The 26,769-nt window shown below is 42.5% G+C and overlaps 1 protein-coding gene across 1 annotated transcript; it reads right to left on the bottom strand.

Annotated features, from left to right (window-relative positions):
- Positions 1–751: 751 nt before the first annotated feature.
- On the bottom strand, positions 752–26,768 carry LOC112069926 (armadillo repeat-containing protein 2). The gene is made up of 18 exons (XM_024137323.2): positions 26,678–26,768; positions 25,821–26,131; positions 25,642–25,714; positions 25,281–25,455; positions 22,839–23,001; positions 20,629–20,708; positions 19,759–19,878; positions 18,737–18,921; positions 18,445–18,547; positions 16,818–17,041; positions 15,882–16,027; positions 15,359–15,458; positions 14,260–14,596; positions 12,771–12,893; positions 9,754–9,867; positions 9,377–9,509; positions 4,640–4,809; positions 752–4,492 (listed from the first exon to the last, which is right to left on the bottom strand). Exons 2-18 carry the CDS (start codon positions 26,030–26,032, stop codon positions 4,365–4,367), a joined length of 2,586 nt encoding a protein of 861 aa, XP_023993091.1. The 5' UTR covers positions 26,033–26,131; positions 26,678–26,768; the 3' UTR covers positions 752–4,364.
- Between the last annotated feature and the right edge of the window lies 1 nt (position 26,769).

Raw genomic sequence — 26,769 nt, 5'->3', positions numbered from 1 at the left:
ACTCCTTGTGAACCCATAAGTCTGTACCCTGATGTTGGTCAGCTGCTGGATGAGAAGTTCCAGATGGCCTACAACCTGACCTACAACACCATGGCCATGCACAAAGACGTGGACACCTCCATGCTCCGCAGGGCTATCTGGAACTACATCCACTGCATGTTCGCATCAGTACGCCACCCACTGGCACAAATACAAATTGATTTATTCCAAGATGACATATGCTAGATTCAATGAAAATATTATGTTTATACATTGACAAAGTGCATTCATTTTGGGCAGTAATGTACTTCAGTAAAGAAATAACTGTATTCATCAGTAGCTGTAACAATCTCCCTCTGTGTGTGTGTGTGTCTCAGGTATGATGACTATGACTATGGGAGATTAACCAGCTGTTAGACCGCAGCTTTAAGGTCTACATTAAGACCATGGTGTGCAGCGGAGAAAACCACCAAACGAATGTATGAGAGCTTCTGAGGCAGTTCAGCACTCCGAGAAGGGAAGGAACAACTTATTTACTTATTTGTCCTGGGTTTCTATGGTAGCATTTAAAGTTTCTAGGTTTCTCATAGCTCTGAGCTGAGTGACTGAGCCGTGTTGTAACGCTTCCTTTCCTTTCCCAGGTCCATGTAAATCTGCTTCTTATGGAAGCGCGCATGCAGCAGAACTGCTCTACGCTCTGAAGAGCGATCACCTGCTACAAGTGCTTTTGGCGTTTATCGTTGTATTTTACTGTCGTTGTTGCTCTCGTTGGACACCTTTTTATAATAAAAAAAACCAATGGGGGGGGGAAACAGAAAATGGGAAGGGACAGAAAGGAGCCCCGCTCGTCATGACGAAGCTCGTCCTTGTGATGGATGGAATGTAGAAAGATGAATGGAACAAAAGAGAGAGAATGGGGGTTAGGGAGCAAAAGAAATGACTGCAAAAAATAATAATCTGAACCCATTTGTGGAAAGATGAGCTTTGTTGGTCCTTTTTGCTCGCATTGCCAAAACTCACCATGAGGGGGCAGCCTAGAGAAGACTCCCTCTGTCAGGAGTGTGTGGCCAACCTGCCAGTATTCCAATACATCTCAGTGGATGATGTCACTGAAATCTCCTTATAGTGTGAAAAACCCACAGCAATTCTCCAGAAAGAAGAGCAGTACACCAGTCTACACTCAATGTAATCATAGTTTTTTTGGGGGGGGGTTGTATTAAGAGAAGTTATCATGGGGTTGATGATATTGCTGTAACTGAAGGTTATGAAATCATTATTTGGGCTGTGTGATAGTTTGCCTGATTTTTATATCAGACGGCAGTGTTCAGAGGTGCTGCCTGATACTGCTGCTTCTGTAAGCATGGGGTCATATTGACCCCACACCCTAACCATCCTAAACTGTTTGTGTAAGCTAACCCAAGGAGTGTGTGTGAGAAAGGTGTTGGGGAAAAACTAAAAAAAGAACACTGTCTGAGACCTATTCAGTTTGATTGTAAATATGAGAGGCTCTCTGTGACAAGTATTGTGTGTGACTCCGTGTGTTTTATAAAAAATGTTGGGATTTCAAGTGTAAAAAAAAAAAAGGCCAGGCACTCTGGTGACTGTTATATCGAACTTTTGTTTCTGTTAGAAACTTTGTCCTGTAAGGAAAAAAGACAAGCTAAAAATAAAGTAAAAAATAAAAACTGGTCTTCTAGGGGATTAGCTTCCGGTTGTCATAAAGATGACCTGTCTGTCTTCCACATTCACCCTTTGACCCTGGCCTGGTCATCATAACACCTTCAAAGCTTTGGATTTTGAGTTTTACCAGTACATGCCTCTTCTGTTTTCTCTATCACATTAAGAAGTGCTCTTTGGCAAGCAAGCAGAATGACTCTTTATTTCTCTGGGTCGCTTGGCTTCCCTTCGTAGGGAGCCTGGTTGGTCCTCACTGGACCGACGCTATGCTTGTTTCCTCTGTGGAAGCCTAACCAGTGCAAAAGCAGCCCTTTTATTTTTTTTAAGACGATGGCAGACCCTCCACTGTTTTTATTTCTGTTGACTGAAAACAAGTGAAGTACTGCATTCTTCTGAGGGTGGGTTGAGACAGTTGATTGTTTGATAAGATGATTATGGCATGGTACATTATTTGGAGGTGGTTGTGGTAGGAAGTCGAGGTTTCATACTTCTGACTGTCAGACACTTTTTATTAAAGAAATTAAATATAAACGTATTGTATCATTTTCTAGTTTTCTCCCTAAAACTGTTTTTGCTGCATCAATGTTCACTCATTACATAACATAGGTACATTTTGAATCATTCATGCAACAAACCCACCAAATTGTAGTCACAGCACATGTATTATCTGCAAGCTGAACAATGGATATCTACTCTCCCAATGATATAGGAAAACATTTGGCTATTACAGATACATTTTGCACATGTTAATGCAATAATGGCTCCCACACAATGAAATGTTTCGTACAACAGCGTTAAGACTTGGGTGTATTTGGGTGTATACGAGTCCAAATCCCAGCAGTGTTTCAGTTTCCTGTGTTGAGTCGGTCCTCCCATTCACACTACACTGAACTCAGTGGTTTGCTTGTGTTGTTACGACCCAAACAGAACCACAAATGGTCCTTCCTTGTCCATGTGTGGTCGAGTCACAGTTGGATGTTCCTCCCACAACTGTTGTGCTAAAACATTTTAACTTGTCTGTAATGTGCATTGAGATAAGAGACAGAGGGTGACTTGGTCCATTCAATCACCAGCAGTGTGTCTCTACTGAACTGCCTCTATTTTTGACTGACTCATTTCCCTATGACAATCTGAAAAAGGATGAGACTAAACAAATGATGCTCTTAACATAATGATCAGCCAGCTACCTGTTTCATATCAACCCAGACAGACAGGCATCTATCATGTGGAGAACAATGTTTGTCATTGAATATGCCTGATGAAACGCTATTGGGTTGTCTTGTGTGATGTCACTGAACGCTTTCATTTTGTATAGTAGGACAAGGAAGTGGGGAACTGAAGGTTTTTTACAGAAGTGCCGTTTTTTTTATTTCTTAATGTGATTTGAAAACGCTGTCACTTTGCAGCAGCACTGCCTGGTCCATATTTGTGTAACAATAAAGGCTTTGAGGAGAATGTTTACAATACTTTTCTGTTTTGTTTGTGTACAGCGGTTCAGATTTAGGGCTCTATTCGATTAGATCCACTTTAGCTGACATATTAATAATTTATTCAATTTATATAGAGCTGTTCATTTCAAAGCGCGGTAACGCAACATWAAAAAAAATCAATTTAAAAAACACATGACTTGATCGACGGTCAAGAGCCTGAAGGATGAGAAAGTTCAGTGCTTGAGTGAGGTGAAATGGGAGACACGAGAGCATAGCGGTTGTTTTGGCGGTGAAACTGCGTTAGAGCTGTCAAATCCACAAGCGTCTCCTGGAATTATACCTGAAGTGGACGTTGCCATTAGCTACACGGAGTCGATTTAAGAGAAATCCCATGCAGCCTTGTTAATATAAAGTTCAAAAACTGGAATGTGAGATGTAATCTACATCTCGATTGGGCTGATAGAAATCCTTATTTAATTTAATCAATTTATGCCTCATTAGTTCTATATAGCATATACTTTCTTGTTCTGAACTTCTAACGCAAGTGGGACGGGTGTGGCTTCGCAACATTGATCAGGAGCAGCTGCTCACAGATTTGACAACTCCAACGCAGTTACACCTCCGACACCGCAAAAACATCAGCTACGTGGGTGTCGGATATCGCCGGTTAACGCTTGATCTGATTAAATCTAGGTCGAACAATGTCTTAACCAGCCATACGGAGAAACATTCACTTTTTATCACCAGAGGCAAACTACAATTCTACTCGTATGTTAACAAGAGTAGCTTATGACAAAATCACAACCATTTACAGTATGCATAAGATACAACCTAAAAACGATCATTTCTGTTATTTAAAGTGTAAACAGTTTGTCATACATGTCAGGTAGAGGCTCAACATTCAGTAGGTCATAGGTATGGGGCTTGAGTTTTTCATGATCATGTGACTTAACCAGGAAAAAAATCTAGACCTATAGCCTATAACTAAATACTTATTTATAGAATTAGTGAGAGGGGTGGTAGCTGAAGAGTGGTAGTAGCATAGAGTAGAGAGTGACTTTAGAGAGGTGTCAGTATAGCAAGGCACAACAAGGAGAAAGGAGAGGACATTGCAAAGAGGTCACACTAGGGAGTGAGACATTGTGCATCTCAAATGGCACCTTATTCCCTATATAGTGCACTACTTTAGACCAGAGTCTATGGCCCCTGGTCAAAAGCAGTGCACTATATAGGTAACAGGGCGCCATTCGTGACAACCAGAGTAAGGAGATAGTCATGTTAGTCAGTCTTAGTCTGGATCCTGTCCCTCAGCCTCTTAGCCACAGGCAGGAACTCCAACTCCCAGCATAATCGGTGGAAGTCCCTCATGTCGTCACCAGAGGTCCACTGCAGAGCGTCCTCCTCGTCTGAGAGATAGAAAGAGCTTAATCAAAATGCTTCAACATTAAAAAAAATGAACAAAATATCTGTTGACAGTAGTATACAGAAACATAGAAACACTAAAGATGGTTATTCAAGACACTTTCGGTAAACCATTACAGTAGCTTACTTACTTAGGTATAGTGTTAGGACCTCTAGCAGTGCCTCTCTCTCCTGGTTGTTCATTGTGGATGGGGGGCCTGTCTCCGTCCCCCCCTCCTCAGTGAGGTTCCACAGGGTCTGACACACCAGGCCAGCCAGCTGCCAGTCCACTGGCCCAAAGTCCCTCAGACAGTCTGCCAGCCTGCACACAGGCATGCACACACGCACATATACACGCCAAGTGACTGGGTGAGACTTAAGTCACATGATCCTTAAGTGCAGCTGGTCCTAAAGGTGGGCTGATGAAACTTCTGCCCCTGCTGCTGTAGTAAGGCTCTTCGGCTAAAGATGACTGAGTCTTGAGCTTAGCACTCTACAACCGATATACAGTACCAGTCAAACGTTTGGACACACCCAATTGTTTCTTTATTTTTACTGTTCTCTACATTGTAGAAAAATAGTGAAGACATCAAAACTATGAAATAACACATATGGAATCATGTAGTAACCAAAAAAAGTGTTAAACAAATCAAAATATATTTTATATATTTGAGATTCTTCAAAGTAGCCACCCTTTGCCTTGACAGCTTTGCACACTCTTGGCATTCTCAACCAGCTTCATGAGGTAGTCACCTGGAATGCATTCCAATTAACTGGTGTGCCTTCTTAAAAGTACATTTGTGGAATTTCTTTCCTTCTTGATGCGTTTGAGCGAATTGTGTTGTGACTAGGTAGGGGTAGTATACAGAAGATAGCCCTATCTGGTAAAAGACCAAGTCCATATTATGGCAAGAACAGCTCAAATAAGCAAAGAGAAATGACAGTCCATTACTTTAAGACATGAAGGTCAGTCAATCAGGAACATTTCAAGAACTTTTAAAGTTTCCTCAAGCGCGGTCACAAAAACCATCAAGCGCTATGATGAAACTGGATCTCATGAGGACCGCCACAGGAAAGGAAGACCCAGAGTTACCTCTACTGCAGAGGATAGGTTAATTAGAGTTACCAGCCTCAGAAATCATCAATTAACTACACCTCAGATTGCAGTCCAAATAAATGCTTCACAGAGTTGAAGTAACAGACACATCTCAACATCAACTGTTCAGAGGAGACTGAGAATCAGGGCTTCATGGTCGAATTGCTGCAAAGAAACCACTACTAATGGACACCAATAAGATAGAGAGACTTGCTTGGGCCAAGAAACACAAGTAATGGACTTTAGATCAGTGGAAATCTGTCCTTTGGTCTGAGTCCAAATTTGAGATTTTTGGTTGGATTTGGATTTTTGGTTCCGAGTCTTTGTGAAATGCAGAGTAGGTGAACGGATGATCTCCACATGTGTGGTTCCCACCGTGAAGCAGGTGGTGTGATGGTGTAGGGATGCTTTGCTGGAGACACTGTCTGATTTATTTAGAATTCAATGCACACTTAACGAGCATGGCTACCACAGCAATCTGCAGTGATACGCCATCCCATCTGGTTTGCGCTTGTTGGGACTATCATTTGTTTTTCAACAGGACCCAAAACACACCTCCAGGCTGTATAAGGGCTATTTGACCAAGAAGGGGAGCGATGGAGTGCTGCATCAGATGACCTGGCCTCCACAATCACCTGACCTCAACCCAATTGAGATGATTTGGGATGAGTTGGACCACATAGTGAAGGAAAAGCAGCCAACGAGTTCTCGGCATATGTGGGAACTCCTTCAAGACTGTTGGAAAAGCATTCCAGGTGACTACCTCATGAAGCTGGTTGAGAGTGCCAAGAATGTGAAAAGCTGTCATCAAGACAAAGGTTGGCTACTTTGAAGAATCTCAAATATAAAATAAATTTTGATTTGTTTAACACTTATTTGGTTACTACATGATTATTTGATGGTTTTGCTGTCTTCACTATTATTCTACAATGTAGAAAATAGAAAAAATTAAGAAAAACGAAAAACCCTTGAACGAGTAGGTGTGTCCACACTCTGGTTGCACATTTTGGGGAATATTCAGAGGTGGAAACTTTCCGTGGGAATATATGGGAATTAACGGAAATACAGTTGAAGTCGGAAGTTTACATAACTTAGTTTGGAGTCATTAAAACTCATTTTTCAACCCACTCACAAATTTCTTGTTAACACTATAGTTTTGGCAAGTCGGTTAGGACATCTACTTTGTGCATGACACAAGTAATTTTTCCAACAATTGTTAACAGACAGATTATTTTCCTGTATCATAATTCCAGTGGGTCAGAAGTTTAGATACACTAAGTTGACAGTGCCTTTACAGCTTGGAAAATTCCAGAAAATTTGTCATGGCTTTAGAAGCTTCTGATAGGCTATTGACATATTTTCAGTCAATTGGAGGTGTACCTGTGGATGTATTTCAAGGCCTTCCTTCAAACTCAGTGCCTCTTTGCTTGATATCATGGGAAAATCAAAAGAAATCAGCCAAGACTTCAGAAAAAAAATTGTAGACCTCCACAAGTCTGGTTCATCCTTGGGAGCAATTTCCGAACACTTGAAGGTACCACGTTCATCTGTACATACAATAGTACGTAAGTATAACACCATGGGACCACACAGCCATCATATGCTCAGGAAGGAGACGCGTTCTGTCTCCTAGAGATGAACGTACTTTGTGCGAAAAGTGCAAATCAATCCCAGAACAACAGCAAGACCTTGTGAAGATGCTGGAGGAAACAGGTACAAAAGTATCTATATCCACAGTAAAACGAGTCCTATATCGACATAATCTGAAAGGCCGCTCAGTAAGGAAGAAGTCACTGCTCCCAAACCGCCATAAAAAAGCCAGACATGGGGACAAAAATCGTACTTTTTGGAGAAATGTCCTCGGTCTGATGAAACAAACATAGATCTGTTTGGCCATAATGACCATCGTTATGTTAGGAGGAAAAGGGGGAGGCTTGCAAGCCGAAGAACACCATCCCAACCGTGAAGCACAGGGGTGGCAGCATCATGTTGTGGGGGTGCTTTGCTGCAGGAGGGACTGGTGCACCTCACAAAATAGATGGTATCATGAGGAAGTACAATTACGTGGATATATTGAAGCAACATCTCAAGACATCAGTCAGGAAGTTAAAGCTTGGTCGCAAATGGGTCTTCCAATGGACAATGACCCCAGCATACTTCATAAGTTGTGGCAGAATGGCTTAAGGACAACAAAGTCCGGGTATTGGAGTGGCCATCACAAAGCCTAACCTGCAAAATCCCATAGAAAATGTGTGGGCAGAACTGAAAAAACATGTGCGAGCAACGAGGCCTACAAACCTGACTCAGTTACACCAGCTCTGTCAGGAGGAATGGGCCAAAATTCACCCAACTTATTGTGAGAAGCTTGTGGAAGGCTACCCGCAACGTTTGACCCAAGTTAAACAATTTAAAGGCAATGCTACCAAATACTAAATGAGTGTATGTAACCTTCTGACCCACTGGGAATGTAATGAAAGAAATAAAAGCTGAAATAAATCATTCTCTCTACTATTATTCTGACATTTCACATTCCTAAAATAAAGTGGTGATCCTAACTGACCTAAGAAAGGGAATTTTTACTTCGATTAAATGTCCGGAATTGTGAAAAACTGAGTTTAAATTTATTTGGCTAAATTGTATGTAAACTTCCGACTTCAACTGTATATGCAAATTAATATTAATACCATTTAAATGTACAGTGGCTTGCAAATGTATTCACCCCTTTGGCATTTTTCCTATTTTGTTGCCCTTCAACGTCGAATTAAAATTGATTTTTGGGGCGTTTGTATAATTTGATTTACACAACATGCCTACCACTTTGAAGATGCAATATATGTTTTAATTGTGAAACAAACAAGAAATAAGACAACAAAACAGAAAACTTGAGAGTGCATAACTATGCAAGATCTTGAGAATCAGCTGTACATGTGATGGAAGAGTGCACTGCACATGTGATGGAAGAATGCACTGTGCATGCAGAGGGTTGCAATTGAATTGGGGATAGTTTAACCAAAATGTGCCACAAGACCTAGAATTGCCTTACGTGTATCCCACAAAAAAAGGTTCACTGTTATAAGCTAACTTTTTTTGTGAATTTAAGCAAAATTCCAGGGCTTAACTTCCCATGGGAAATGTACCAGAAAGTTTCCAACCCTTTGCAACCCTAGTCCACACTTTTGACTGGTACTATATATAGTATATCTATATATATATTTTTTTTACCCCTTTTTTCTCCCCAATTTCGTGATTATGATCTTGTCTCATCGCTGCAACTCCCCAACGGGGGAGAGAGAGAGAGAGGCAGAGAGACGCGAAGGTCACCTGACTACCGGAGTCAGCCTGCAGGCACCCGGCCCGCTGCTAGGAGTCGCTAGAGCGCAATGAGCAAAGTAAAGCCCCCCCGGCCAAACCCTCCCCTAACCCGGACGACGCTGGGCCAATTGTGCACAGCCCTATGGGACTCCCGATCACGGCCGGTAATGACCGAAACGAACCCCAGGCTGTAGTGACGTCAAAACACTGCGATGCAATGCCTGCGCCACTCGGGAGGCTCTACAACAGATATTCTATCAAATATTTGCATGTATAAAAATCTCAATGAGTTCAATTAACATCATTTAAAAAAAGAGGTTAGTAGATCAAGTAAAGTAGACTAAGCTGTGTCTTAATTAAAAGCACCAGGTCTTAATTAACATGTTTTAGCACCATAAAGAAGGTACTGGGGTTAAGACCTAGTAAAATGACCACATACAGTACACTAATATCATTCCGAGTTCCTGTGTGTGCTCCTTACTTGGTGTGTGCTCCCTCCTGTGTGAGGGTGGTTCTGCTGGGGGGGTTCAGGGCCAGGTTAGTGAGGACCCCACAGGCGGAGAAACACACCTCTGGGCTCTTAGAGTCCAACAGAGTCACCACAAACTGGTGCACTGGGGGAAGACAGGGAGAGAAGAGGTTATTAAGAGGGGTTAGGGGTACAACACAAGTGGGTCTTCTGTGTCAGTGTTTATCTGGGTAAAAAGGTTTGTATTGCATGCGTGTGCGTGCTCTGCATGTGTATTCACAGAATACAATACCTAAAGCACAACCTTTATCTTGTCTAACAGGTATCAATAGAGCATGACACATATCCCCATTTCACTCCACTGTGTGTGTGTGTATGCATATACACACCTTTGTTTTGTATGATGAAGTCACAAACCTCCCTGGACTGGGACAGGTTGCCAAACACACGCGTGGCCTCCAGCATCCCATCCATACTGGAGCTGAGGAGCAGCTTCAACAACACTACAGAGAGAGAGGGAGGGATGCATGGAGAAAGAGAGTGGGGAGGGAGAGAGTAAGGGAGTGAGACAGCAAATATAAAAAGACACCAGAGCCACACAAACACCTAGGCCTAGTATACACAAAAACAGCCTCTCACACACACACACACACACACACACACACACACACACACACACACACACACACACACACACACACACACACACACACACACACACACACTTGAAGTCGGAAGTTTACATACACTTAGGTTGGAGTCATTAACCTTTCTGAACCACCCATCCCGGATAATTGTCATCAGAAACGCTGACTAGCATAGCGCCACAGGTAAATAATATTACTAGAAAATATTCATATTCATGAAATCACAAGTGCAATATTGCAAAACACAGCTTAGCCTTTTGTTAATCCACCTGTCGTCTCAGATTTTGAAATTATGCTTTACAGAGAAAGCAATACAAGCGTTTGTGTAAGTTTATCGATCGCTCGACAAAACAATAAGTACACTTAGCATCAGGTAACTTGGTCACGAAAATCAGAAAAGCAATCAAATTAATCGTTTACCTTTGATGATCTTCGGATGTTTTCACTCACAAGACTCCCAGTTAGACAACAAATGTTCCTTTTGTTCCATAAAGATATTTTTTATATCCAAATACCTCCGTTAGTTTGCTGCGTTATGCCCAGGAATCCACCGGAAAGAGCGGTCACGACAACACAGACAAAAATTCCAAATTATGTCCATAATGTCCACAGAAACATGTCAAACGTTTTTTATAATCCATCCTCAGGGTGTTTTTTAAGTATCTATTCGATAATATATCAACCGGGACAGTTGGCTTTTCACTAGGACCAGGAGTAACAATGGCTGCCTTTCCCTTTTGCGCACAACTCACTCTGAGAGCCCCCACCTATCCACTTACGCAATGTGGCCGTTCACGCTCATTCTTCAAAATAAAAGCCTGAAACTATGTCTAAAGACTGTTGACACCTTAGGGAAGCCATAGAAAAAGTCTGGTTGATATCCCTTTAAATGGGCAATAGGGATGCATAGGAACAGAGAGGTTTCAAAAACAGGGGCACTTCCTGATTGGATTTTCCTCCGGTTTTCGCCTGCAATATCAGTTCTGTTTAACTCACAGACAATATTAAGACAGTTTTGGAAACTTTAGAGTGTTTTCTATCCTAATCTGACAATTATATGCATATTCTAGTTTCGGGGGCTGAGAAATAGGCAGTTTCAAATGGGTACGTTTTTTAGCCAAAAACAAAAATACCGCGTCCTAGACTTAAGAAGTTTTAAAACTAGTTTTTCAACCACTCCACAATTTCTTGTTAACAAACTATAGTTTTGGCAAGTCGGTTAGGACATCTACTTTGTGCATGACACAAGTAATTTTTCCAACAATTGTTTACAGACAGATTATTTCACTTATAATTCCAGTGGGTAAGAAGTTTACATACACTAAGTTGACTGTGCCTTTAAACAGCTTGGAAAATTCCAGAAAATATGTCATGGCTTTAGAAGCTTCTGTTAGGCTAATTGACATAATTTGAGTCAATTGGAGATGTACCTGTGGATGTATTTCAAGGCCTTCCTTCAAACTCAGTGCCTTCTTCTTTGACATCATGGGAAAATTAAAAGAAATCAGCCAAAAAATTGTAGACGTCAACAAGTCTAGTTCATCCTTGGGAGTAATTTCCAAACGCCTGAAGGTACCACGTTCATCTGTACAAACAATAGTACAAAGGTATAAACACCATGGGACCACACAGCCGTCATACCGCTCAGGAAGGAGATGCGTTCTGTCTCCTAGAGATGAACGTACTTTGGTGCGAAAAGTGCAAATCAATCCCAGAACAACAGCAAAGGACCTTGTGAAGATGCTGGAGGAAGCAGGTACAAAAATATCTATATCCACAGTAAAACGAGTCCTATATCGACATAACCAAGAAGCCACTGCTCCAAAACCGCCATAAAAAAGTCAGACTACGGTTTGCAACTGCACATGGGGACAAAGATTGTACTTTCTGGAGAAATGTCCTCTGGTCTGGTGAAACAAAAATAGAACTGTTAGGCCATAATGACCATCGTTATGTTTGGAGGAAAAAGGGGGAGGCTTGCAAGCCAAAGAACACCATCCCATCCGTGAAGCACGGGGGTGGCAGCATCATGTTGTGGGGGTGCTTTGCTGTAGAAGGGACAGGTGCACTTCACAAAATAGATGGCATCACGAGGAAGGGAATGTGGATATATGTATGTGAATATATGTGGATATATTGAAGCAACATCTCAAGACATCAGTCAGGAAGTTAAAGCTTGGTCGCAAATGGGTCTTCCAAATGGACAACGACCCCAAGCATACTTCCAAAGTTGTGGCAAAATGGCTTAAGGACAACAAAGTCCCGGTATTGGAGTGGCCATCACAAAGCCCTGACCGCAATCCTATAGAAAATTTGTGGGCAGAACTGAAAAAGCGTGTGCGAGCAAGGAGGCCTACAAACCTGACTCAGTTACACCAGCTCTGTCAGGAGGAATGGGCCAAAATTCACCCAACTTATTGTGGGAAGCTTGTGGAAAGCTACCCGAAACGTTTGACCCAAGTTAAACAATTGAACGGCAATGCTACCAAATACTAAATGAGTGTATGTAAACTTCTGACCCACTGGGAATGTGATGAAAGAAATAAAATATGAAATAAATAATTCTCTCTACTATTCTGACATTTCACATTTCTAAAATAAAGTGGTGATCCTAACTGACCTAAGGGCATTTTTACTAGGATTAAATGTCAGGAATTGTGAAAAACTGAGTTTAAATATATTTGCCTAAGGTGTATGTAAACTTCGACTTCAACTGTACATGCACGCAAGCTCGCACACACACACTCTCACTCTCTTACACTTGGCGACAGTGAGTCCTCTGTCCCTGACCACTGAGCTGTCTTCCTGGTAAAAGGACAGGTTGTTGATGGTGGCAGCCACGTTCACCAGAAGCTCCTCGCTTTCCTGCATGGACCTGAGCTCTGACACACACACACACAACACATACTTTACAGCAGGGAGCATTAAAACATGATGCATTTACTGTAGAAAAAAGATCTCTGTTGAGGCTCTCTGCAGCACAGCAAGAACAGAATTTATAGGTCAAATGAAGGCACAGGTATAGTAAAGTGTGAAAATAGTAACTATGGAATATGCAAAATTCACTTAGCTACATGTTATCTGCAGGAAATGTAAAAAAAAAAAATTTGGGTATCATTTCCAACGAACTTGTGCAGAAAATTTAAAAAAGATGCAAGCGGTTGAAAACAGAATGTGCTCTGGATTTTGCAGCAGATGTTGCTTATTCGGTCATACTGTATATCACAGATTTTGCGGTCGTACTGAGTGTCAACCGGTGCCTGCATCATAGTGTGTGTTTCGTTTCTGGGTCTGACTGGAAAGGCCCTTTAGTGTGGTGGAGAATTTCTCCTCCTCTCTCTAATCTAAAGCAGCATGCATCATAAACTGTGATCAAAACAGGATATTATTGAGATGCCTGATTTATGTCCACAGCCAGTGCAGATCAGAGAGGGAAAAACTCCATCTCTTCGGTCTGTCTGCCTGGCTCTCACAATCTACTCTCTGTTTTGCTATTTTCCCCATTCTTTCTTTACTTTTTTTCACACTCACCATCTCTTCAAAATGTCCATACCTTTGTCTTTATCACCATCTGCATATGGCCCTCTATTTCTCTCTGTCATTCTCTCTCCATCTCCCCATACCCAGTCACGTACAGTACAGTGTGTGGGAGGGAGGCGGAAGATAAGAGCTCACAGTTAAAGCTGAGAAACTAAGAATCTCACACCCACCTGAACATGGCCTATAGCAGTCAGTCAGTCAGTCCTGAAACCATTCTAACCACCTAGGAGTTTCACAAGAACCAACCAGACTCTCAAGAGAACAGAACATTCTGCTCTCTCTCTGGCTCTTTTCTGCAAAATAACCCAAACTGAAAAAGGATGTGCACAAAAAAATTGAAAGAAAGAAAGTGAGATATGGAAAAATTAAATAGGTGTTAGATGTTTGTCACTTGTTCCCAGCACACAGGAAGCTGTGGTACCAAACAAGAACTGACTGTACAGTTTTACATTATAAAGGGTTTGTACGTTTTTATTCATCTGGTGAATAAAGTACTACTGTCTTGAGCGCTAGCTAGCTAGTTCGCTAACTAACTGACCCTGGTGAATAGAAAGCTTCAGTACAACCAGGGACAATATGGGAATGGGAACATTATGGGGATGTTATGGGAATGTTATGGGATCATTATGGTAATGTTATGGAGACGTTATGAGAACATTATGGGGTCATATTTCACCCTTACATTACCCTCAAAGTGCTGAAACTCACCCAGTGTGTCCAACAGGTAGTGTATTAGGTCTGCGTTAGCTGCCAGGGTCGGTCCCACTGCAGGGTGGATGGACATATTAGCCAGCACCCTGACCAGCTTCACCAGCACGTCCTTGCTCTCCCGCCACCCCAAGAAAGGGGTGCGGGGGTTACAGGTGTCCCTGGCTGGAGGTGTGCGGGGTGTGTGTGTGGGAGGTGGGTCCCACCTCCCGTGGTAGGTGTGGTAGAGCCCCAGGAGCACGGACATACATCCCTCAGCCGTGAAGAGGTGATTTCTGGCCTCACTGCTCCGAGACGTTAGGTTACCCAGAGTGAAGAGCAGACGCACCACCAGGTCCTGTGTGGAGGAGAGACAGAGGGAGGGCACTTGAATGTGTTTCAATGTCGTGTGTGTGTGCGCGTGTGTTATCCACATAAACAAATACCTTGGTTACAGAGAATAACGCAGTCATTTCTCCCATCAGATATGGGATTACATTCATTTACAATTTCTCCCCCACCACAACGACAAGGACCGACAAATTACCCCAAAAGCAGAAGAAAAGACCTGTATACCACCACGTTTGTTTCTCAATCGCACACCACCCCTCCCCTAAAGTGGGTGTCACAAACACACACATCCTTCCCATTGCCCTAGAGTTACCCTAGTCCTGGCTGGGCTGACTGGCAAGTGTGGCTGGGATGGACTGGGCTGTACTGTACTGTACTGGCTGTCCTGTCAAAGGGCTATTCAGGACACAATGTGATCAACCGTGTGTCTATGTGTATTAATGGGGGATATCTACTAGCATGTGTCTAGCATGTGTGTGCCCACTGTGTGTGTGTGTGTGTGGTGTTAGCTCCCCTGCTGTGTGTTGTTTATTCCCTGGGTGATTTAGATCCTCCCCACCCCGTCTCCCTGAGGAAGGGCAGGATGACTTCCTCAATTTCTCCTGGGACGCTGATTAAAGTCAAAGCACACACACTGCTGTAAATGTACTGGGACTTGGAGTACATAAACAACTTGCTCAAGGTAAACAGGCTTAGTCGATGAACAGTATAAACACTGGGAGTGAATAGGCTAATCTGCTTCCTATACCACAGTACACACAGGGCTCACCTGTTTCCACTGGTGTTTGCTCAACAGTTCTATAAATAGTGTGTAGCAGCCCGGGGTCTGGGCCAGAACCAGGCAGCACTCAGAGTAGGAGGACAGTTTACTGGAGGACAGACAGAGGGACAATAAATAACACTGACCAGATAGACTCTCACTGGACTGTTTTACTAAAGAGGGATTGGTTTTATTGGCATTAGTTGTGGAAATAAGGAGTGGTACGTGGTTTTATAATCATTCACTGTGAGATAGTGATTCATATTCATATTCATATTCATTCATATTATAAGATAGGATGAACTGTAAATGTGTTTTTTTTATGAGGAATAACAGTTCAGAGTGGCTGATGTAGTTGGGAAAAGTCTTTGAGACATATTTAACCATCACTTCATGTTTACAGACTAAAAATAAATGCACAACATGCACAATGTCCAATGGCCTGAGGACTGTACTGTCCCACTCTCAATGAAACAGTTGAAAGTACGTTTTGAGAGGTTTTAGATGTACAGTGTGTGTGTGTGTGTGTTACCTGAAGACCCTGGCAATGTTGGTGCAGATGTCCTGGTCTCCGTGGTGATGGCGCAGCACTAGGCACAGTTCTGTCAGGGTGCCGTGGGAGACGAAAAGGGGGCGGGACTCGGGGAGGTCAGCCAGGTTCCTCAGGGTCGCTGTCAACTGCAGGGGTCAGAAGTGGAGAGAGAAAGAGCGAGAGGGAGAGAGCATGTGAGGCAATGTCGATGTGATGAGAGCGGAACCAAGAGAACTGATGATTTATTGTAGATTGTCATTGCCAGTTGCACCTGATGTAACAATATCTCCAGTAATCTTCAACCTTTTTTTACAGAAGGAGCGGAAGTGATTCAAAGACCCTATCGTGAAGGAAACTGATTTCCAACACTACACAGAGCGTTGCCAGCAGTAGCGCTGAAATGACAACACTCTCAGTTCCCTCTGACTACCAACAGCATAACAAGCAGCCAGACAGGCCGCCGCGTATCGTTTCATATCAAATCATCTGCTAAACTCTAACTCAGGATGTTATATCTTAATCAGTTAATCGGATTGAAGACGTTAAGTGGTGATTTTCTATAGAATGAAACACACTGTACTGTGGAGCAGAGCTGTGTGTGTTATGGCCCGAACGGATCAGAATATTATGGAGCAGCAGACAGAAACAAGAGCATAAGTCCTAATGGCAGGAAAAGGACAACTAAAGTTACCCTCACCAGAACTGAGAAGTTCCTTAAAACTGAATATTTCACATTTTGTTCCTTTTAATGCTATGCTTTGTTACATTTTTTAAAAACTTCAACTGAAAAGTTAACTGTCCAGCTATTCTTCAACTGTCAAGGAACTTAGCAGAAAGTTGCTCAAAAAACTGCCCTTGACTGATTTGGGGTCAGCTCTACCGGGCCTTTACCATAGTGTTTATAAAACTGGTTCGGGGTATCTTCTACAATCTCACCTGTACATGGATGTGTCCTCCGGTGGTGAACTGAGTGTGGTCAGGTTGGGACAGTGGGTGGAGCTTCTGTATGAGCAGGGTGGCCACACCCACACAGTCCTTGGCCAATAGGAGCCTGAGGAGGGCAGAGTTCCCTGAGAGGAACTTCAGAGTGCCCACACAGTACAACACAGCCTCCGCAGACACACACACATCCTCACAGCGCAGCACACACAGCAGGGAATCTGGACATCATACAAAGTCACACACACTTGTTAACACACATCACTCCAACCTCACAACACATGAGCTGCTTTTAATACAACCTTACGCAGGTAAAAACAAACATTCAAACATACAGTACCAACCAAAAGTTTGGACATACCTACTCATTCCAGGGTTTGTCTTTTTTTTTTTTTTTACTATTTTCTACATTGTAGAATAATAGGGAAGACATCAAAACTATGAAATAACACATTGAATCAGGCAGTAACCAAGAAAAGTGTTAAACAAATCAAAATATATTTTATATTTGAGATTCTTCAAAGTAGCAACCCTTTGCCTTGATCACAGCTTGGCATTCTCTCAATCAGTTTCATGAGGTAGTCACCTGGAATGCATTTCAATTGACAGGTGTGCCTTGTTAAAAGTAAATTTGTGGAATTTCTTTCCTTCTTAATCCGTTTCAGCCAATCAGTTGTGTTGTGACAAGGTAGGGGTGGTATACAGAAGATGGTCCTTTACCAAATAGGGCTAAGTCCATATTATGGCAAGAACAGCTCAAATAAGCAAAGAAACGACAGTCCATCATTACTTTAATAAGACATGAAGGTCAGTCAATCTGGAAAAGTTCAAGAACTTTGAACGTGCAGTCGCAAAAACCATCAAGCACTATGATGAAACTGGCTCTCATGAGGACTGCCACAGRAAAGGAAGACTTGAGTAGGTGAACGGATGATCTCTGCATGTGGGGTTCCCACCGTGAAGTATGGAGGAGGTGTGATGGTGTGGGGGTGCTTTGCTGGTGACCCTGTGATTTATTTAGAATTAAAGGCACACAACCAGCATGGCTACCACAGCATTCTGCAGCAATACGCCATCCCATCTGGTTTGCGCTTAGTGGAACTATCATTTGTTTTTCAACAGGACAATGATCCAACACACCTCCAAGCTGTGTAAGGGCTATTTGACCAAGAAGGAGAGTGATGAGTGCTGCATCAGATGACCTGGCCTCCACAAATCACCCGACCTCAACCCAATTGAGATGGTTTGGGATGAGTTGGACCGCAGAGTAAAGGAAAAGCAGCCAACAAGTGCTCAGCATATGTGGGAACTCCTTCAAGACTTGGAGAATCATTCCAGGTGACGCTGGTTGAGAGAATGCCAAGAGTGTGCAAAGGTAAAGGGTGGCTCCTTTGAAGAATCTCATATAAAATATATTTTGATTTGTTTAACACTTTTTTGTTTACTACATGATTCCTTATGTGATATTTCATTGTTTTGATGTCTACACTATTATTCTACAATGTTGAAAATAGTAAAAAAATAAAGAAAAACCCTTGAATGAGTAGGTGTGTCCAAACTTTTGACTGGAACTGTATATAATTAACATTATACACACATACTGTTAAGTGTGTCAATGTGTTACCTATGATGGAGTTGTTCTGGAAGAGGATATCGTTGCTCTCACTGCGGCTGATCTTGAAGATGAGTTTACAGATGTTCAGCAGGTTTTTTCCACTGACGTTCAGCTGAACAACAAGTTATTAGACAACAATAATTCTAACAAAGCAGCCAGGAACTTTACACTGTTGCTTTGTACTAAGGATGTCACCCAACAAAGCTAACTATGGGCTGGTCTGTTTAAACTACAGTTGTATATTAGGGCAAGGAAGAGATGGGAGAAATAGAATCATCATGATGACATTGATTGTACTCACCTCAAGGGTGAGTTTGGCGAGCTGCAGGTTGAGTTGGGCGGAGTTGAGGTCGATGAGGCAGAACAGCGCCCTAAGAAGCCCCGCTCTCTTCCTGCAACGCCGGCCCAGCATGCCTTGCTCTGCCAGGGCGCCATGGAGACAGTCACACGCGTCACACAGCCGCTCCACGGCATCCTCGGATCCACCTGAGGAGAGGCACATGATTAAGAAAAATATGTAAACTTAGACATATTTGTGCAAATATACCACTGACATGCATTATTTATGCACATGCACACAGAGTTATGAGTTATGCACACATATCTTATGTTAGGATTTGGCCCCCAGTGAATATTCATGATTAACATCCTGTACATTACTGAGAGGAAGAGAGAGGGTGGGGTGCTTTTCCTTGTGTAAAATATATATGTTTTTCTGTCTAAAAAAAATATGTCCAATTGCCTCACACTCGACTCAACATATTGCAATTTCACAGCCAATCTGAAATGCATGAGCCAGGAGGTACTTGGTACAATAAATATTTCAAAAGTGTTAAATATTTACAGAGCTAGAATTCATTTTGCGGTAGTCAGACTGCAAAGTCAAACTAGGAGAATTCTGAAGGGACGCCAAACACAACACTACTTTGTTTTGCTTTCTTCAACCGTTAAAATGGCTCCGTGTTAACTTTTTTCATTTGTGTGTGTTTTTCTACCAACACTGATTTATTTTTATGAACTTACATATTAGCATGAAAGGGAAATCAGCTGAATAGCACATGAGAAACGTCCCTATATTCAAATCACAGGATAAACTTAATTTCAGTCCTGTTTTCACAATATCTGCCCAGTTGGCAAAAAGTCAAAAAAATTGTGCATTTACGAAAGAGGTGCTTTTTGTACAGGACAACATAGATGCATTAGGGAAAGAATTGCAATCCAACACTGTCCAATCATCATTGTCCTATATTGAGAAGAATGTTATGTGACTAACATCTGTTTGTACTTTTGTTTGGGGTTCATTCATAGCAAACAGAACACTACCTGCAGCGATGGACTCCAGCTCTTGCAACAGAGGGAAAATCTTAACATTCCACACCACTGATTCGTCCTCAGCCTCCTGGCTGGCTGGTCTGTCTCCGTTGCCTAACTCTGTTCCCAACTCTGACACAGAAACAAGGAGATGAAAAGGGAAGAAAGAAAAACACAGACAATTAATGCCTCAAACCTCAACTTGGTGCAAGAGTCCTGAGTATAGTTCACAAGTTCAGCTTCTTAAAATAAATCGCTCTGCAGGAAGTTTAATGCCGGCAATGAAAGGTCACCGTTCGCATCTATAGTTCCTCCGATTTGTGTGTGTACTTGCGAGCGTGTGAATATTTGCATATCTGTATGCCTGGCTGCCTGGTGCAGTGGTGGTGCAGGAAGTGGTGGCTACAGACCAACAGCCATTAGTTGCTGCTTACAGAAGGTGTGAGTGAGGTCTTCAGCAACAACACCCTGCATGATCAAAGTATGACACACTGCTAAGCTCTCACAGTTGAGAGGAAAGAAAGGTGGTTATGCTGGAGATCAGATGAACACGGCATTCTTGGTCCTTTTCATTTAGCTACTTAATATATCCATCCTCAACCAGTATGTAGACATCAAACCAACTATGACTTTGATTTAAGCTCAAATGAAATAAAACATCCTTCAAAGTCGGGGTGACACACACATCTACCAACCAACCAACCTGGATGGTAGATTTAACAATAGGTTTAACAATTGGCCTGCTGTAGGCTACCCTCGCAGGCTCTGTTGGTTTGCTGCTGGACATATAAGCCCTTAGTTGATCCTAACGTACAGTTAGAACTGTATGGTTCAGTAAACTATTGAACTAAGCTAGTATTCACTTAGTGAATCAGGACTAACCTGTTCTGGCCCCGGCTCCTGCTCCTGTTCCTTTGCCTGGTCTAATAGATGAGTCAACACCACCATGGAACCTGAGTCCACTGCAATTTGACATACAAACACACACAAGATGTTCGAGTTGAAACAGTCTTTACCAAAATGGAGGCTCAGAACCTATTAGGTCTTGGCTGATTAACTATTGTTAACTGAGATGTAAGACATTTTCAAAGATGGGTCACTCACAGTGCATAATACTGTAGTTTGGAAGCGACTGGTTGTATTGCTAGATACATATGTGGCCAGTTCCTTCAGCCACCACTCGATGTCCCCATTGCAACAAGAACTCAGACCACAGCTTTGTGGGTTAAGCCTGGTTAAAGGCATTCATGTTTTGTCACTGTGACTACTCACCAGTCAGTTTCAGTTAGAGAACAGACAGTAACAACCATAACATGCTGTTTTAATCTACACTGTTCCGTTCACTGTCTGTTTGTTGTCATTGGTGTTCAAATTGATCTTGACAGTGCTACAATGCCCCTACTGTATTTGAATCATTGTAAGAGCACATGGGAAAACAGATAAGTACAATTCTGCATGGAACTTAAAACTCCCTCAAGGGCTAAAGCATCTATTGGATGACTTACGGACAGTATTGAGGCTGGCACACAGGGCATAGACTAGAGCGGAAAGCACAAGCCGAGAGCAGAGGTGAATGTTATTCTACATTTCAGAGAAAGAGAGAGAAAAATAGGGAGAGGCACAAATACACATGGAGAGAGAGACAGAAAGAGTGAGAGAGAGAGAGAGAGAGAGAGGTCATGAGGTCTGTGTGATAGGATTAGGGCCTGATAATAGGGCCTCTGTGTGTGATAGTGCATTCTCAGAGACATGATCTCATCTGTGTCTTGGGCCTGGGCAGGGTCTAGCCAATGGACAGCAGACAGTCAGTCAGTCAGTCCCAGCAGAGACGCTGCTATGCTGCTGCCAGCCATGCCCAGATGGGCACCCAAATCTAATAGACATCCATTTGGAGCTATAAAGCCCAGGCTTATTGGAGAAAAAAAAGCAGCCAATGTCTAAATCTCTCACTCTTCATCTCTCACTCACTTTTTTTCATTTCTTGAGCATGCACTACACACTCCAACTTTAAATATTTCACTCTGTATATGAATTTGTTATATCAATCTACTTCTCTGTCACTCTTATCTCTCACCCCTGGCTCAAACCCTCACTCTCCTTTTTCTGTCGCTTTCTATCCCCCTCTCTCTAAGATGGGTTGGTCTAAGTTCTGAAAAGGATTCCTGGCTTGGATTTTTGGTACTCAGTAAACCTGTGGGGGATCTTGGTTTCTAAGTAAAAGTGTTTAATGGTTGTTCACCATTACACAGCCCCAGCAGCTATAGCTAATCGATGGAAAAGGATGGATTTTAATGACAGGCCGTCCTCACGCCTGGAGTTATGCCTCCGTAACTGACACTCTCCTGCTGAGGTCGGTAGAAAGAAACAGTGTTCTAGTCTCTACTGGCTGTGGAGGTATAAGGCTTACCAGTCAGTGATGGTGTTAACAGATAGATAGGCCTATTTTATTGGGAAGGGCTTTGGCTGAGAAGGTAGTTTGGGTGGGGAAACTAGGATCCCTTTAAACCAGGGATTCCCAAACTCGGTCCTGGGGCCTCCCATGGGTGCACATTTTGGACTTATTAGGCCTAGATGGGGGTAGCTAAAAGGTTATATAATATTTTATAACACTTAGGAGAAATTCATGAAATACCTTGAATAAACATGAAGGCATTCTGAGAACCAAAATGAGTGAGAAAGTACGGAGGTGGGGGGCATAGTTAAAGTCCTTTGAATCGGACACACTGAAGGTGTGACAAAGAGAGTGGCGAAGGCCAAGGGCTGGGGATGTGAAATGTAAGAATAGGAGGTATAATTCACCACTATGCAGTACTGGTGACATGGAATCCGTTGTGTGCCAATAAATCTACACTTATTGTCTTACTTTCACCTAGGTCAAGACGAGGCAGAGTGAGGAACAGAGGGAGGGGGAGAGAGAAAGGAAGAGAGAGAGTGAGGGAGGAGAGAGAAATAGGAGAAAGAGTAGAACAATAAGAAAAATTCAAGAAAAAAATATGGAAAAAAAGAGAGAGACGAGAATAGAAAGAAACGAGGATATGGAGGAAAGAGAGAACAAGGGGTGAAATGTAGAGAAATGTACAGGCATACAGTACCTTACACTGTTGGTCCTGGGTGGGGCAGGTTTCGAGGGTCCTCCACTATCCTTGTCTCTCCTCTTTCGATCAGTAGGCTCAACATAAGGGGCTCTCCTGCCTCTTCCCTTAGCTGACAGCTCTCTCTGCTCTGGGCTGGAGTCTGAATTTACACTCTCCCTTACTACAAACACAGTACAATTAAGAGCTATTATAGTTACTGGATACTAGTGTTAATTCTGAACACCCCTTAACGTTTTCACCATCTTTTCAGATATTGTGTTTTGATTTTGTGAAAGATTAGAAAATTGATGTTTAGAAAATGTACAAATAACCCAATTTTACAGTCATTTTAGCTTTTCCCAAAAGCATTATAATACAGTAAGTAAGGAATGACAGCAAGCAAACGTGCAAAAAAGAAGACTAAACCCCATGGCAACCAGCTGCAGTGAATTATGTTTTCCACCTCAACCACCCCAGTGGTAATGTAAATCAGGTATAATGTCCTCCTGTGAATAGATCCATTCATTTCCCTTTGGGAGAAGCGCTGTTCCAGCCTTCTGCCTGCAAACTTGATTTAATAACAAAAAGACTAGCAGGCCACGCGCTGAGATATTTACTCACAAAAATAGTGTTAATGGTTTGATTATTGCAACCATCCCTCTATCTCCCCCTCGCTCTAAAAAACCCTAACATGCAACTCTCTCTATATACAGTTGAAGTCGGAAGTTTACATACACTAAGGTTGGAGTCATTAAAACAAATTTTTCAACCACTCCACAAATTTCTTGTCAACAAACTATAGTTTTGGCAAGTCAGTTGTGTCATGCACAAAGTAGATGTCCTAAGACATTTTTCCAACAATTGTTTACAGACAGATTATTTAACTTATAATTTAAATAATTATAATTTAAATCACAATTCCAGTGGGTCAGAAGTTTACATACACTAAGTTGACTGTGCCTTTAAAAGAGCTTGGAAAATTCCAGAAAATTATGTCATGGCTTTAGAAGCTTCTGATAGGCTAATTTACATAATTTAAGTCAATTGGAGGTGTACCTGTGGATGTATTTCAAGGCCTACCTTCAAACTCAGTGCCTCTTTGCTTGTCATCATGGGAAAATCAAAAGAAATCAGCCAAGACCTCAGAAAAGAAATTGTAGACCTCCACAACTCTGGTTCATCTTTGGGAGCAATTTCCAAACGCCTGAAGGTACCACATCTGTACAAACAATAGTACGCAGGTATAAACACCATGGGACCACACAGCCGTCATACTACTCAGGAAGGAGACGCATTCTGTCTCCTAGAGATGAACGTACTTTGGTGCGAAAAGTGCAAATCTATCCCAGAACAACAGCAAAGGACCTTGTGGAGATGCTGGAGGAAACAGGTACAAAAGTATCTATATCCACAGTAAAACAAGTCCTATATCGACAAAACCTGAAAGGCAGCTTAGCAAGGAAGAAGCCACTGCTCCAAATCCGCCATAAAAAAAGCCAGACTACAGTTTGCAACTGCACATGGAGACAAAGATCATACTTTTTGGAGAAATGTCCTATGGTCTGATGAAACAAACATATAACGATGGTCTTTATGGCCAAACAGTTCTGTTTGGAGGAAAAAGGGGGAGGCTTGCAAGCCGAAGAACAACATCCCAACCGTGAAGCATGGGGTGGCAGCATCATGTTGTGGGGGTGCTTTGTTGCAGGAGAGACTAGTGCACTTCACAAAATAGATGGCATCACGAGGAAGGGAAATGATGTGGATATATTGAAGCAACATCTCAAGACATCAGTCAGGAAGTTAAAGCTTGGTCGCAAATGGGTCTTCCAAATGGACAATGACCCAAAACATACTTCCAAAGTTTTGGCAAAATGGCTTAAGTACAACAAAGTCAAGGTATTGGAGTGGCCATCACATCGCCCTGACCTCAATCCTATATAAAATTTGTGGGCAGAACTGAAAAAGCGTGTGAAAGGAAGGAGGCATACAAACCTGACTCAGTTATACCAGCTCTGTCAGGAGGAATGGGCCAAAATGTATCCAACTTATTGTGGGAAGCTTGTGGAAGACTACCCGAAATGTTTGGCAATGCTACCAAATACTAATTGAGTGTATTCTGACCCACTGGGAATGTGAAGAAATAAATAAAAGCTGAAATAAATCATTCTCTCCACTATTATTCTGACATTTCACATTCTTAAAATAAAGTGGTGATCCTAACTGACACAAGACAGGGAATTTTTACTTGGATTAAATGTCAGGAATTGTGAAAAATTTAGTTTAAATGTATTTGGCTAAGGTGTATGTACACTTCCGACTTCAACTGTGTGTGTGTGTGTATGTATATCACCTCCAATCTCTCCATCGCTTTTGCAATTTTGTCTCTCTCCCTTCTTAGACTTCCTAATAAAATACAAAAACTCAATCTCTTTTTCCTCGCTCTTCATCTCTCCTTACCCTCTGTTGGCCGTGCCACAGGTGGGAGTGTTGTCAGAGAGCCAGCTCTAAAAAGGCGTGCCCTCGCCCCCACCGCCCCCCTCTTCAGCTCCAGGGGGTCAGAGGGGGGTTTGGGGAGGGCTGTGGGGCTGACGGGATCTGGGTCCTCATCCTGGGCCACTGGCAACCTGGGCTTCTGGTAGGCCACAAACATTACTTCATCATTAAAGGGACCAAACACTGATTTAGTGTGTGTAGTCTTCAGCTGATCAGAACAATACACTAAGGCTTTCCAAGACCCCCAACAAGTTCACAAGGATACACACAGATTCATGTACTGTACAAGAGTGAGGATATGAAATGTACAGTGAGGAGAACCCACATGTTCCAGAGGAGACAGGCGAGTTCCAGAACCCGGTCTGGAGTCTGGCGCTTCAAAGTTCAGAGCGTAGAGGCTGAAAGAAGAAAAGAAACCATGTTCATTCAGTACACTGTATGGATGTGACACTAGGCTACTGCTAGGGGGGGTTATAAGATAGGGTGTTTAACCAGATCCTTAACCTGAATGTAGAGGGAGGTCGACCGTCTTGGGCTCGAGAGATCTCTCCAAACAGCTGTCTGTGGTCGTCTCGAGGGGTAAAAGGTCGCTGGGTGCGCAGGGTCCTCAGAGAGTGCCTAGCCTCGGTGACGATCTCTGCGCTGGTCTTCCTCCGAGGGTCAGGGTTCAGGGTGAAAGGGCTGTGTTTCTCACGCTTCCTCTCCAAAGAAGACATTTTGTGAGGGTTGTTGCCAGCAGGACCAGGGATGAGGTCAGGAGAATTACTTTATGAGAATGATTTCATCACTGAAGTGGGTTTTGCCTGGGTGTATTACTGAAGAGGAAGAGGCAGTGAAATTATGAGGAAACCTATTCATTATTCACAAAAGCTATTTACTATATATATGGGTGAATAATAAACACAGTATGTTAAGCCATTGCAGAAACAGGCACCAAAAATGCATCTGAGTAAAGCAAGCAAAACGGCATAAAAAAACTGTACACTGACATGAAGCGTTAGTGGCTTGTTGTAAATGAGAACGCCTGCGCGTCCTCGCTAAGTAACCATGGTAACCGAGAACAGCGGAGGTAGCAAGCGTTTGACTAGTGACAACAAACCGGAGTGGCTAAAAGTAACAGACATTGTGTACAGAAACGAACAAATTAAATGTTCATCTATGATACACTCAGAATTTTTCAACCGATAGCACTACCAGGAATACTCACCGTGAATTGGTATCATAAACTAAATACCTCGGGAGAGGTGTCAAAAACCAAGCATGCTAGCCTGTTCAAATGCTTTGGATAACGTTAGCTAGCATCAGCTGGCAGACTTTGGAAATTAAAATAAGTTGAATTCTTATTATTAAAATAAACTTACCGTCTACTGGTGATCACCTTTAAAATGAATGGCCGATTTTGAGACGACACTTCTAGCTACAGCCAAACAGGAAAATGCATTGCTTTTCAAGT

The sequence above is a fragment of the Salvelinus sp. IW2-2015 genome, unplaced genomic scaffold (genome assembly GCF_002910315.2).
Source record: "Salvelinus sp. IW2-2015 unplaced genomic scaffold, ASM291031v2 Un_scaffold1157, whole genome shotgun sequence".
NCBI classification, from domain to species: Eukaryota; Metazoa; Chordata; class Actinopteri; order Salmoniformes; family Salmonidae; genus Salvelinus; species Salvelinus sp. IW2-2015.
Note: the sequence above shows the minus strand (reverse complement) of the source record. Positions and strands in the feature narration are given on the sequence as shown.

Excerpts from the sequence above, each read along its gene's own strand:
- LOC112069926 (XM_024137323.2), bottom strand. The coding sequence starts at position 26,032 with ATGTCTTCTTTGGAGAGGAAGCGTGAGAAACACAGCCCTTTCACCCTG. Across the intron at positions 25,456-25,641 it reads GCCTGTCTCCTCTGGAACAT|AAGCCCAGGTTGCCAGTGGC; the intron begins GTGGGTTCTCCT and ends GTGGCCTACCAG. Across the intron at positions 19,879-20,628 it reads AGGAGCCGGGGCCAGAACAG|AGTTGGGAACAGAGTTAGGC; the intron begins GTTAGTCCTGAT and ends TTTCTGTGTCAG.